Genomic DNA, 13,773 nt, shown 5'->3' with positions numbered 1-13,773 from the left:
ACTAATCGGCTTAGAACTGGAAAAATAACTTTGCAGTGTTCTCAATACAAAAAATTCAGCTTTGAGATTAAAGTTGACTTTGTCTTTGCAAGGAGGAAAAGAAATGGGGTAACTTTTAGAAATAGACTGTGAGGTAGGCAATCCGATTAATAAATAGTGCTGCTGACATTCAGAAGTAGCCATATGGTCTCCCCAACACATACCCTTTTTGTTTTGAGAGCACAAGACTGCTTCATTCCAGAATGCCCCCAAATTAGAATGAAAACTAGAGTCCGTTTTTGTACTGTTCTAAGTCTTTTTTGTCATCTTTTCTTGTAATGGGCTGTTACGATATTCCTAACAATCCATACTTTCTTAACGCATATGACGGAAAAGTTCAAACTGAAATGAATTAAGCAATGGGGCACCGGGGTGGCTCAGTCAGTTAAGCATCCAACCTTGGCTCAAGTCAGGATCTCGCAGTTCATGAATTTGAGTCCCACTTCGGGCTCTGTGCTGACGGCTCAGAGCCTGGAGCTTGCTTCGGATTCTGTGTCTCCCTCCCTCTCAGCCCTTCCCCTGCTCACACTCTGTCATTCTCTCTCTCTCAAAAATAAACATAAAAAAGTTCTAAGGGGTGCTGGGTGGCTCAGTCCGTTAAGCATCTGACTTCTGCTCAGGTCCTGATCTTGAAGTTCGGGAGTTCGAGCCCCACATTGGGCTCTGTGCTGACAGCTCAGAGCCCGGAGCTTGCTTCAGATTCTGTGTCTCCCTCCCTCTCTGCCAGTCCCCTGCTTGTGCTCTGTCTCTCCCTCCCTCTTTCTCTCTCTCAAAAATAAGCATTAAAAATTTTTTTAAATGTTTTTAAATAAAAATAAAATGGACTAAGTCCTGTGATTATTCAAGTAGCTACAGCAGTCACCACAGTAAGCCAGCGGACTACTGCCTTAACTTGCAGGTGGCAATTGAGCAAGAGGTGCGGGGATTTCCAGTCAATTTCATGGGAAATGACCTGAAGAGAAAATTATATTGAGATTAAGCAGCTCTGTTGCCCCTGTGACTGGCCTTGGCTCATAAGTTTCCTGGGCTCTGCTGACTCACTTCTCTATTTAAGATGTTTATCACCCAGGAAAGAACTTACGCCATCAGAATCCATTTCCACTTTGAATGATGCCAAAGTTACAAAGCAACACAGGGAAAAGCTTAATCCTTGTGTGTGTGTTACAACATGAAAGCCAGCAAAGAAGAAAAAAAGGTTTACTTTTTACAGGAATCCTTTACTTGCCCGACATTCTTGACCAATGTTCAGAAGTGAAGAAGGGACAGCGGACTGACCAGGCTGGGCTCCTGTTTGTCTGAGCCTTGGTGGGATTGTAAGGGGTCGTTGGAAATGGGCTTCAAGTTTGAGGATCAGATCCTTACACTTGTCCAGTTAACCAGGAGAGATTAAGTTCTGGCTGCGCTATTAAACACTAATTTATAAATCAAAATGTCAATTTGTTCAGTTTTTATACATTTACATACATGCACACAGAGAGACACAATGAAACTGTCAAAATTCTAGGGTCCACCAGTCAATATATTCACCTCCCAATTTAAAAAAAGTCTATCTAAAAACCACACCATTATGGGGGTGCTGGGTGGCTCAGTCCATTGAGCATCCATCCGACTCTTGATTCCAGTTCAGGTCATAACCTCACGGTTTGTGAATTTGAGCCCCACATGGGCTCCATGCTGACAGTGCAGAGCTTGCTTAGGATTCTCTCTCTTCCCTCTCTCTCTCCCTCCCCCACTCCTGTGCACACATGCTCACTCTGTCTCTCTCAAAAATAAACATTTAAAAAATAATAATAAAAGTAAAAAACAAACCATTATTAGAAGTTTACTTTTGAGTATCACATCCTGTCTATTGTCTATGTGCCTCCTCATTGAGCTTATAAACTCCCGGGGATCAGGAGCTGTGCCTTTCTCATTTTTATATTCCCAGGGCCCAGCACTGTGCCTAGTACATACATAGATATTTAAATTTCTTTGTTTTAAATTTTTTTAATGTTTAGTTATTTTTGAGAGACAGAGAGAGAGGACAAGCAGAGGAGGGGCAGGGAGAGAGGGAGACACAGATTCTGAAGCAGGCTCCAGGCTCTGAGCTGTCAGCACAGAGCCCAACGCAGGGCTCAAACCCACGAACCATGAGATCATGACCTGAGCTGATGTCAGGTATTCAACCGAGTCACCCGGGTGCCCCAATATTTAGGTATTTTTAAATATATGAGTGAATGAATAATAATGACGTATGTGAAATCTCTTTGCAAAGGGTAAGGCACTACATAAACAAAGGTGACAATTATGAATAAGGAATGGTGTGATTAAGCCACAAAAGACAAATGTACCCACCTTCACGCAGGAACCACGGAAGCATGAAGGTGGACACTGGAAGCAAGTGAAGACGCACGTATATCAAAGCAAGATCCAGAGTTCCGGGGAGGCTCAGTCAGTGAAGCATCTGACCCTTGATTTTGGCTCAGGTCATGATCTTATGATTCGTGGGTTTGAACCCCGCATCAGGCTCTGGGCTGATGGTGCAAAGCCTGCTTGGGATTCTCTTTCTATCCCTCTCTCTTTGCTCTTCCCCCATTCACAATGTCTCTGTCTCTCTCAAAATAAATAGATTAACTTAAAAAAAAAAAGAAATACTAAAAAATACATTTTTTAATGTTTTTATTTATTTATTTTTGAGAGACAGAGAGAGTGCACAAGGAGGGGAGGGGCAGAGAGAGAGGGACAGAGGATCCGAAGCAGGCTCTGCTCGGACAGCAGAGAGCCCGGTGCGGGGCTGGAACTCACAAACCCTGAGATCATGACCTGAGCCGAGGTCAGGTGCTTAACCGACTGAGCCACCCAAGTACCCCTAAAAATACTTTTAAAACTAAGCAATGTCTCTACAGGACATTGTTTGAAAATCCGTTTGCACTTCTTTTATCCTGGGAGTGGGGATGAGGAAAAACAAAAAATATGAGTCAGTCAATAAAAATTTTCCGGAGAATATTGTCAGGATCATCCTACCTTAGAGGAAAAAGAAGAAAAAGATCACACTGCTTGTGTTTAGGTGAGATGCTGAGTGTATTTGGGGTAAAATGTACACCGACGAGGAGAAAATCAGCAGTGATTAGACCCTGATCTGACCAGAAGAATATTTTGATTTTCCTAACTTTTTACATAAGACAAAGAAGCTAAATAAAAAGTTACTGAAGTCCAAGAGTGTAAGTCAGTGACAAATAAGCCTCTAATTCTGTTGCAACAGCCTTGAGGGAGAGGAACCCCGGACAGTCGTAGCTGGGGCTTGGGGCCCGGGTGCCCTGGCCACAAACTCGCAGAGCCCCTGACACGGCCGAGCTGTGGTCCAGGAGGCGCCACTCATTCAGTGTCAGCCATTCTTAGTCCCATCCACCTGCTGTAAGGGAAGAATATTCAGACCGAAGCAGGGGAACTGGTAGGTAATACAAAGTGCCGCTTCCTTCTTTATTCACAGCGGCCGAATTTCCTTTCACCTATTATGGTATTAAAAACAGCAACAACTTTATATTGATAAAATATTGAGAGAGGCCAGGAAAGATTCGGATAAGCTGATCCTGACATCCTTTAGCAACAAAATCCCTTTCTTCCTGCTGGAAGGGGCAGCGCTCTTGATTCTGGGTCCACAGTCTCCCTCCACCCAGTCGCTCCTCCCCCTACCAAAAAAGAAAAAAATCAAACCTGTAACTATTTTTTATTTTCGCTGTGTTGTGTTTGCCTTTAAAACACATGAATATAAAAAAAATAATAGTAATAAACTGGGTAGAAAGTTTGGGGAAACTAGTCCTTGAGTATAACCCGGGGGTGATCTGGAGTTAGGGGGGGAAGCAGGTGTGATTTGGAGTTAGGGGAGGAAGTAAGTAAATCTTACTGGGACAGCATATTTTAAAAAATCACAATTCCTCACGTGTTAGAGCAGCTGAGACTAACAGACAACTCGGCAACAGCGTAGGAAGGAATTGCTCCATCAGCAGAGCACAAGTGTACAAAGGCTTTCATTTTTAATTTACTGTGAGAGAAAGAAAGAGCAGGAGCAGGATGGAGGAAGGCAAAGAAAGATGGGGAGAGAGAGAATCCCAGTCAGGCTCCGCACTGCTGGCCTGAGCCAAAACCGGGAGTTGGACGCTTAAGCAACTGAGCCACCCAGGCGGCCCCAGATAACACATTTTATGGGAGGGTCTGACCATCAGGCCCCTGGACAGAAATTAGAACCACAGGAAATCCTCACTCATATTGGTAACAAACACTAAAAAATAACCAAAATCGAAGCAGAGTGTTACTCTGTTCAAAGTTGAGAAGAGAGGGAAAAAAAAACAAAACAGCAGCATGGCAACTACTAAAACAAAACAAAACAAAACAATAAAACAAGAGAAAGGAAAACGTATTTCAGAGATTCAGAGCTTCAGAAAAAAAAAAAACGTAGGAAACGGATGGCCATTTTAAGTGAAACTGAAGAAAACGTGAATGAATGTATGGGGGTAGAGAAACAAAAAAGAGAAGCAGAATTTTCATAACTGCAGAAGGTGGGTGACGGGGACTTGTATCTGTTTTAACTTTTATAGCAGAAGTTTTTAAAACTAGAGATGGTAGAGATCACGGATTCTGCAAAACTGCCAAACATTGCCTACAGCTGCAAAAATACTAATTTCACTTCAATAAATGAGTTGTGTAAGAAAAACATAATTTTGAAAGATTCCATCTGTAACAGTAAGAAGGAGTAGAATGGGCGTAATCTCGTTTAGATAATAAAAGCTACTCAGAGAAAAATGATAACATTTATTAAGAGACATAAAGGAACCCCTAAAATACATAGAGAGGGTGGACAAGACTAAAAGAAGTGAGGAGGGCCACGTTAATACCCAGATTTTATACAATACCGGAAGTGGCCCTGCGTAAACGGGCGGAAGTAAAAATTCCAGTCATATGCCTCTTTGCCATCATATTTCTTATAGCTCCTGAGCCTCATATACTAATCCTTTTTCCAAGTTTATTTATTTATTTTGAGAGGGACAGAGAGAGAGAGTGCAGGTGGGAGAGAAGCAGAGAGAGAAGAGAGAGAATCCCAACTCCACACTGTCAGGGTCGTGTCCAAACTCGTGAACCTTGAGACTGTGACCTGAGCCCAGGTCAGATGCTCAAACCGAATGAACCGCCCAGGTGCCCTACTGATCCTTTTTAAATTTTTCTGTATTTTACGATGTTTTGACATCTCTGGGCAGCCTTGCTGGCCGAGAAGAGACTACCCTTCAAGGTTAGCTAATTCCCAAGACAGTGAACAACTTTCGGATGAGTCCCCTGTAACTCTAAACGAACCTAACCCAAGCCCACGTCCCCAGACGCCTCCTGTGTCTACCTCTCACACACGGGCCAGGACTTCCCCTGCCCTGAATCAGCCCAGGGTCAGAAACCAGACCCGCAGAAGTGGCCTGTGCCCCATGGCCCCCTGAAATTACTCAAATGACAGTATTCAACTGCTGGTCTTTCTGGGCCTTGCCTTTCCTTAGGAAGTGTAACAAAGGCTGTGCCCCGTGCGTGCCCTGCTGCGTCTCCGGACTGAGCTGGGGCTTCCCCCTGCGGCCCTGCGCGGGTGGCAGTTCTTTCCCTTCTAGGGCAACACCTCTTTCGGTGGCAACGACTTCTCCATATTTCCACGCAGTCATTTTTATAAATTAAGAGCTGGGCGCACACCATTTCACCTTTCTGCACTCTTTGGCCATGATGTCTAGCTTCCTTGTTTTGTTTTAATGTCGTGTGTCTGTGTGTGTGTGTGCGTGTGTGTGTGTGTGTGTGTGTTTGTCAGAAGCAGCTGTCCCTGCCAAAAAATATTTATTTACGCGGTCACATTTTTGTTGAGCGTCTGTGTATGGTTCGCCAGCCACACCACGCTTCTGTTCTGTGTGTAACACAGGACCATCTGCTCACCTGCTGGTGGACAACGGGCCACGGAAGCCACGGGTCCTTCGTTCATTCAACAACTTTTCTCCTGTCTACTTAGCACGGGCGAGGAAGTGTGTTCCTCCCAGGGCTGCCAATACAGAGGCAGCTGAGACATGATCCCGGCCCTTAAAAGCGCCACAATCCAGCCGGGTAAGTAAAACGCATCTGAACTGTAGATTTCTAAAGATTCTAAAGATTTCTAAATTGTAATAAATATGAATTTAACTTGGGGAGTCAGTTCTTTTGCTTTTGCATCCTTCTGAGGGGTCTCCCAGAAAGCGATTTCACAGCCATGATGCTGATCCTGAAGTCCACTTTGTGAAAGTGCTGACTTACATTTCCAGAAGGGAGAAGAGCCATTTAAATAAGGAGGTATCTTCTGCGTGACTGAAAGAAAACTATGTAACCAAATTAAATTAAAATGGTAAGTGCCTGCATGCACTGTTTTTAATTAAAATGTAGAAATACATCTTAACTTACACATCTGAACTGTAAGGTTAAACGTTCTTAACAATGTTTGTACTTTGGGAGAAAAACTTAAAACAATAAAGAATATTCTACTAAAATTATTTCTTTAAGTCACATTGCTTGGAGTGTTAGACTACGTCAAGACAGATGTGCCAACTCTCTGATCTTGGCTGAGTTATGCACACTTCCTTAATGAGCTATGTTAGCCCAAAAACCAGTCCAAACCATTAAGGCATGAAGTACTAAAGAATAAGGTCAATCTTTAAATATAGTTTTTATGGGGGTGGCTTGGTGGCTCAGTTGGTTAAGTGTCCAGCTTCAGGTCAGGGTCATGATCTCATGGTTCGTGGGTTGGAGCCCCACGTCGGGTTCTGTGCTGACGGCTCAGAGCCTGAAGCCTGCTTTGGATTCTGCGTCTCCTTCTCTCTCTGTCCCTCCCCTGCTTGCTCTCTGTCTGACTCTCAAATATAAAAAAAACATTTTAACAATTAAAAAAATATATACCCCTGTGCCCTTGGGTGATGTTAGTGTTTATTGAGGTACTCTGTACATTAGCTCTTAGTCATCTGCCCTCTGGTTTTCTGTCTGTAAGGAAATAGATACTTACTGCTGTGGTTAAAGATTAACTAAAGTAACTAATATGGATAATCAAAACTATAGTAGATAGAGTAGATGCAATAAAAGAATATATAACTTGGAAAACAAATGGCCATGTTTTGTCTATGTATCAAAGGAATTTCCACTGTTTACTAAGGAATAAAATTCAATAATGTATGTGGTTGCCTAACACGGTGATTAATTCCATTTTCAAGCTAAAGACAAAAGCTTTAAATCTGTTACCTATTTGTGTATTTGCACATGTGTAACCATATACATAGGAAGACGTATTAGTAGTAAAGAAGAAGATTGATCTTTATACTTTGTGTGCCTTTTTCATTCTCTTGAATCAGTCTGAGGAAAGTTTCTCACTTCTAAGAAAACTTTCTGTTGTGTGTACATATCACTATAAAGCAAGATGTCTCCTTGCACTTAAACATCTGTGACTTATGACTATAACCAACCAATTTTCTCTAACAATTTTCACTCCTTAAACACAAGGCTTACATTCAGGATAACAGAATTATTAAGAAGTCTTTATATGTAAGTGTTCTTGGGACTATCCCAGGTGGTTATCATTTTCTTGATGAAAGGAGAAATACTAAAACAATGAGGAATGCTTGGTATTCCTCATATCTTTTTTTTAATGTCTATCTAATCTAAGAGAGAAAGAGAGAGAGAGAGTACGCATGAGCAGTGAGGAGAAGCAGAATCCCAAGCAGGTTCCATGCTGTCAGCACAGAGCCCAACACGGGGCTCAAACTCACGAACCATGAGATCATGACCTGAGCCAAAATCAACAGACACTTAATGGATTGAGCCCCCTGGTGGCTCCTCATATCTTGATCAGCTAAAGCTCCACATGCCCTGAACTTAAAATGCCCCAGAGCTCTGCCCAAGGGATACACATGTCCATCAGGCGTTTCTTTCTTTCCTTCTTTCATAACCTTTCTTATAATAATATCTCACTTTGGGTCTTCCTAAATATGCTAAGCCCTTCTTACTGTACATGAAAGGCAGGATTGCTTTAGTGATGCTTACTTGAAAATAGGAATCATATCAGCTCATTACCTTCTATAATATTTCATTGTCTGCTTCCCTTATAATTATTATTTTTTTAATGTTTATTTTTGAGAGAGAGAGAGTGAGTGGGGCAAGGCCAGAGAGAAAAGGAAACAGAATCCAAAGCAGACTCCAGGCTCTGACACAGGACTGGAACTCACGAACCCTGAGATCATGACCTGAGACGAAGTTAGACACTTTACCAACTGAGCCATCCAGGCGCCCCTGCTTCCTTTATAATTATTAAATGCTGCTCCCGTCAACATCTAGCTGCCTTCCTTTCCCTCCCTGGTAAAGAGTAATCTTAGTATCATTCACCATGTGTCAAACTCTGAGTACACCCAGTCCTGATGTGACTGCAGTTACCCCGGGCAGCCCTGATAGATTACCCTTCGATGATGACTCATAACTTAGGCAGAATCAAGGTATACCTTGTGCTAAACATGCTGTACCTTCTGAAATATTCTTTCTTGGAATTTTTTGCAACCAACATCCCATTCCTGCTGAAAAATTAAGGATTAATGTTCAGACTGTCTATGGATCAGCATTTCGAGCTGGAAATTTCAGCATTGACTGCGCAATCAACAGAATTTTCTGACCTCCTCAGACAATTCAAACAAAAATTGCAAAGAAATTATATTCTTATTGACAACACCTGAAGAAAACTTCCTTTATTATGAATAAAGTCCATACTGAAGTTAATACCATAAAGCTTAGTACCATAAAAAGATCCCTTTCTAACCATTACCAGTATATTATAAAGACAGTTGTTCAATCTGATTTCTGTATAACAAGGACTAAAGTTAACACTGTCCTCACTGTGAGTGTGAGGGCGGGGGGGGTGGTGGATAAGAGGAAAGACATTTGCTTTGTCAAGTCTGGTTTGTATCATTTGGTAATGATCTCAAACTACCTCCAGGCTGATAATATTTATGCTGAAAAGAATAATGATAGTTATAACCCAAATTACAGGACAAATTGGTTCAACCTGTACAAAAATATTAGTCATTCTTACCTAGGAGGCTCAACAAGTGACACAATTTTACTCATTTTAATTATAACCTAGAGAACATATGAAGAAATCACCACTTTAAAGACCATTTGAACATTTACAAATGGATTTAAGTCAGCTGACCACAATCCTAACCTTTTGGGTACTTTTAAATAATAGTTTCTATCTTTTCTGGTTAGACTGAAACTTTCCTGAGTTCTATGTCTAGGTCTAATAACACTGTAATTTACATTTTAAAAATCTCCATAAACTCTCCTATGAAATTGTTATAGAAAGACCCCATGAGGCTGGGCTTGATCCATTCCCTAGCAGATTCCATCCATGGTAGGTTGTAACTTACTTTTTTTAAAAAGTGAATCTCATGTATGCAGTCTGTATGCCCAACACAACAGCTATTTTTTCTGAAACGCAGATCATCATACATTTTGTGCCTCTACCACCACCACCAGCATATACAGCTAGGAAACCAGACTTATTAGAAGAGATACCAATAAAAGTCAGCCTTGGAACCACACTGGAAGCGACCATTTCAGGTACTTTGAACCTCACACGGAGGTCTTTAAAAAAAATTTTTTTTAATGTTTTTTGTTTATTTTTGAGAGACAGAGAGAGACAGCTCGAGCAGGGGAGGGCCAGAGAGAGAGCAAGGCACAGAATCTGAAGTAGGCTCCAGGATCTGAGCTAGCTGTCAGCACAGAGCCTGACACGGGGCTCGAACCCACAAACCGTAAGATCATGACCTGAGCCGAAGCTGGATGCTTAACCGACTGAGCCATCCAGGTGCCCCCCTCACATAGAGGTCTTAAGCTTGAGGCCCACAGGCATGGATACATGCTTCCCGCTGTGGTGGAAAAGTGCTTAGGATCTCACCACTGTGATTTCTAGCCCCGCTGAGGACGGACCGACATCCACCTATAAAGATGCTAGAGGAACAGACGACTTTCCTAAGCAGACATCTACTCCCAAGATTCTATGGACCGGAAACATCAGGTGTAGGGTCACTTTCTCCAAACTAATTTGTACTCAGACTCACGTCTCATTTTGTTTATACTGTGTCTGAAAAATTATTGCCAGGGTCCGAATTCTTTGTGGTTAGGTTTCTGTTTTACCTGTGCCGATTCTTGTTCAGGCTGTTTCCTGCATAGATTGTGATCATTGGCGGGAAGTTCACATTCATTAGAACTTGGTGGGAATTTCTGAGGCTTGTGTTGGGAGAAACCTTCCTCCAGTGAAAATGTGTTTACTTCCTACCAGGCATCTGCGGAACTACCAACCCAAGTACATGTTGTATTAGCAGCATGCAGTCTTTCTAAACACGCCCACTGGATGAACTCAGGCCACCAACTGGCAGAAGGGCTGGCCCTGGGCCACCGCTCTCAGAGATACGTTGTCCCCCCATCAGAAAACAGCAAGTCAGACAAGTTTCTCTGCTCTCTGCCTTTTGAGGTAAAATCCTGTAATTCACTCTTATTTTGAGGGTAAAACTCTTCATCGTGGCTGGTTTTAGGGAGTCTCCAATCAAACTCCAATTTGAGCGCAGAGCTTTGCTCCTGGCCTCCTTGTTGCCTTCTCTAGGCCACCTGACATGAGTAAATGACCCCAGGGCGAAGGAGGTCGGCAGCATTAGCCCGCCTCCTTACTGCATGCAGACTTTGTTCGGGCCTGAGCGCACTTCCTTTGGCGAGCTAATCATGTCTTTTTTTTTTTTTAATCTTTTTTTATTTATCTTTGAGAGAGAGACAGCATGAGCAGGGGAGGGTCAGAGAGAGAGGGAGACACAGAATCTGAAGCAGGCTCCAGCCTCCGAGCTGTCAGCACAGAGCCCGACCCGAGGCTTGAACCCACAAACCGTGAGATCATGACCTGAGCCGAAGTCAAACGCTTAACCGACTGAGCCACCCAGGCACCCCAAGCTAATCATGTTTTAAAAGGTGTTCTCCTTGTGGGGCACCTGGGTGGCTCAGTCTGTTAAGTGTCGACTTTGTCTCAGGCCATGAGCTCATGGTTCATGTGTTCAAGCCCCACATCAGGCTCTGTGCTGACAGCTCACAGCTTGGAGCCTGTTTCAGATTCTATATCTCCCTCTCTCTGTACCTCTCCACCTCTCAAGCTCTGTCTCTCCCTCAAAAATAAATAAACATCAAAAAAAATTTTTTAATAAAATAAAAGGTGTTCTTGTTAACATTCTTAGGTTCATCATAGCAAAATAATTTCTAAAATTTAGCCTGCCATATTGCCAAAAATAGAGGTCTATGAAACCTGGGGTGCCTGGCTGGCTCACTTAGAAGAGCATTTGACTCTTCATCTCAGGGTTGTGAGTTCAAGCCCCACATCGAGCGTACAGATTACTGAAAAAAAATATTAAGGAAAAAAAAAGAGGTCTGTAAATTCTTCCTGGATATACCAAACTTTGGTTGTGACCTAGCCCTCCACTATTGTATCTAATTTTCCTCCAGAAATTAATGACCACTTCCCATCCACTTATTTTCAACAAGGAAATTAGCATCCCCTCCCTCTTCTCTTGATCCTCCACAGCCCGGTATAACTTACTGATTCTAAGTTCTAAATCTCTCTTAAATGTGTTCCCTTCTTCATTCTGGCTGCTACTGCCTATCATCATTTCTTTTCGGCATCACTGAAATAACCTAATGTTTCATACTTACCTCCTGCAAAATGCATACTTCACACAGCTGCCAGCAAAACCTACTTAAAATAAACATCTGGCCAGGGCGCCTGAGTGGCTCAGTCAGGTAAGTGTCCGACTTCAGCTCAGGTCATGATCTCATGGCTCCTGAGTTCGAGCCCCGCATCGGGCTCTCTGCACAGAGCCTGCTTTGGATCCCCTGCGTCCCTCCCCGTCTCTCTCTCTCTCTCTCTCTCTCTCTCTCTCTCTCTGCCCCTCCCCAGCTCGCGTGCATGTCTGCTTGATCCACCTTCTAGACGTCCTCATGCCTCACCCCTGCTCCCTGGCCACCTGTCAGCTCCGCATCGCTCAGAAAGCAGGTCAAGACTCTTCCAGAAAACTTGCAGGCGAACTCCTAGTGCGCCCTTTGTTGTATCCCTGCTGCTGTACCTGTTGTTGTGCTGACACAGCGTCCTGCCCCCACTTATCTGGTGTCCTGATTAGACTATGAACCCCTTTTAAGGTGAGAGGACTTCCCTTTTTATCCACACTGCCTGTCACAGTGCCAGTTTCATGAGGTACTCAGGACCTGTCAGGTGAGTGTTGAATTTCATTTCTCCAGTACCTTCCACACGGACTCGTACGTCCCGGTCCTTCCTGCCTCCATCCTCTCACACGTCTTCTGCCTCTGGCTTATCAACCTTGCGCACGCCAGCCCGGGTCTCTCGGAAGCCCAGTTCTGGCCAGGCCTGCTGACCCTCAGAACCCTCCAGCGAGAAGCCCTGCCTCACTTTCCCCTGCTGAGCCAGCGGCCCCCGCAGCCAGGGCCCTTCCGCCCATCAGCTCAGCTGGGACCTCGGGCAGGCAGCAGCCCGCCGGCCTGAGCTCCGACTTCTCCCTCGCCATCGAATGAAGCCTGTTAGCACTAGACGCCTCTCCAGACCCAACCTGCGGTCTGCCGGTGTTGGTGACAGCCGCGGGGCCCCCCACTCTGCCCAGTTCCTGCCCTCCCCTCTAGCTGACAGCCCCGGTGTTCCGGGGGCTGGGGAAGAGAGGAATGGCAGGAAGGGGGAACCATTGTCTACAGAGACTTTAAGGCCAATGATAAAAATGACTAAAGGTCAGTCTGCTTTTTATGATCATCATGAACCAGAAATTTTTTTTTAATGTCTACTTATTTTTGAGAAAAAAAGAACTCACGCAAGAATGGACAGGGATAGAGAGAGATGGGGGCAGAAGATCCAAAGCGGGCGCTGACAGCAGAGAACCCAGTGCAAGGCTCAAATGCACAAACCGTGAGATCACGACCTGAGCCAAAGTCGGACGAGCAGCTGACTGAGCCCCCCAGGCGCCCCAAGAACCCCAGTTCTAAACATTGTTAGCTGTATTACTATTTTATCAGGAATAATATTACTGTATTTTATTTCTCCCTGGTCCTCCATCAACACTCCTTGGTGAAACGCTGCTATTCAGGCACCGTGCCCTTTCAAACCTTTAAGTGACCCCCAAACAGAATGAATCGCCTCTTCCTAAACCCATAATGTACACGGGAGTCTCCGCCGAGGCTGTGAGCACATTGCGGGGAGCTCACCTGTAACCCTGGCACAGACATTCGTGAACACGCTCACCCGCTAGCCAGCTGCCCCGTGAGGTCCTGGGGGGGGGGGGGGCCGCGCCAAGTCCCAGCTCCACTGTGTTGCCAAGAGAAATAAACCATCATGCCTTACGCTCACCCTCAGGCCAAACTGACTGCGTACAGAATACACGCTAAATGCCAAGGGCTGGCATTGCAGAGCATCACGGTCTGGACATCATTCTAATTCCTACTACAGCTGACCCTTAAATGACGTGGGCGTTCAGGGCGCTGACGTCTTACACGAATACCTGTGTGACTCCCCCAAAACTGACCTACTAATAGCCTACTGGTGACTGAAAGTCCTACTGATTACGTAAACAGTTAATCAGCACATATTTTTTATGTTATATGATTTATATGCTGTATTATTATAATAAAGTGAGAGAA

At 44.1% G+C, this 13,773-nt stretch overlaps 1 protein-coding gene across 14 annotated transcripts; it reads left to right on the top strand.

Moving 5' to 3' along the window:
* The first annotated feature begins 5,627 nt into the window (after window positions 1–5,627).
* LOC115272047 (translation initiation factor IF-2-like) lies at window positions 5,628–12,977 on the top strand. 14 transcript variants are annotated; one of them, XM_029915070.1, is made up of 6 exons: window positions 5,669–6,138; window positions 9,400–9,451; window positions 9,540–9,660; window positions 10,013–10,119; window positions 10,382–10,573; window positions 12,373–12,977. In XM_029915070.1, the coding sequence occupies exons 2-6, from the start codon at window positions 9,449–9,451 to the stop codon at window positions 12,661–12,663; spliced, it is 714 nt and encodes a 237-aa protein (XP_029770930.1). In that variant the 5' UTR covers window positions 5,669–6,138; window positions 9,400–9,448; the 3' UTR covers window positions 12,664–12,977. The 14 variants fall into 14 exon arrangements, 10 of the variants coding, with proteins under 10 accessions (XP_029770932.1, XP_029770929.1, XP_029770930.1 ...); XM_029915068.1 differs by having other exon boundaries at window positions 5,669–6,412; XM_029915066.1 differs by adding an exon at window positions 6,333–6,412 and having other exon boundaries at window positions 5,671–6,138; window positions 9,400–9,660.
* Window positions 12,978–13,773: the final 796 nt, after the last annotated feature.

The sequence above is a fragment of the Suricata suricatta genome, chromosome 11, assembly GCF_006229205.1.
Source record: "Suricata suricatta isolate VVHF042 chromosome 11, meerkat_22Aug2017_6uvM2_HiC, whole genome shotgun sequence".
Taxonomy (NCBI): Eukaryota; Metazoa; Chordata; class Mammalia; order Carnivora; family Herpestidae; genus Suricata; species Suricata suricatta.
The sequence above is the reverse complement of the archived record's forward strand: the minus strand, read 5'-3'. Positions and strand labels throughout refer to the sequence as shown.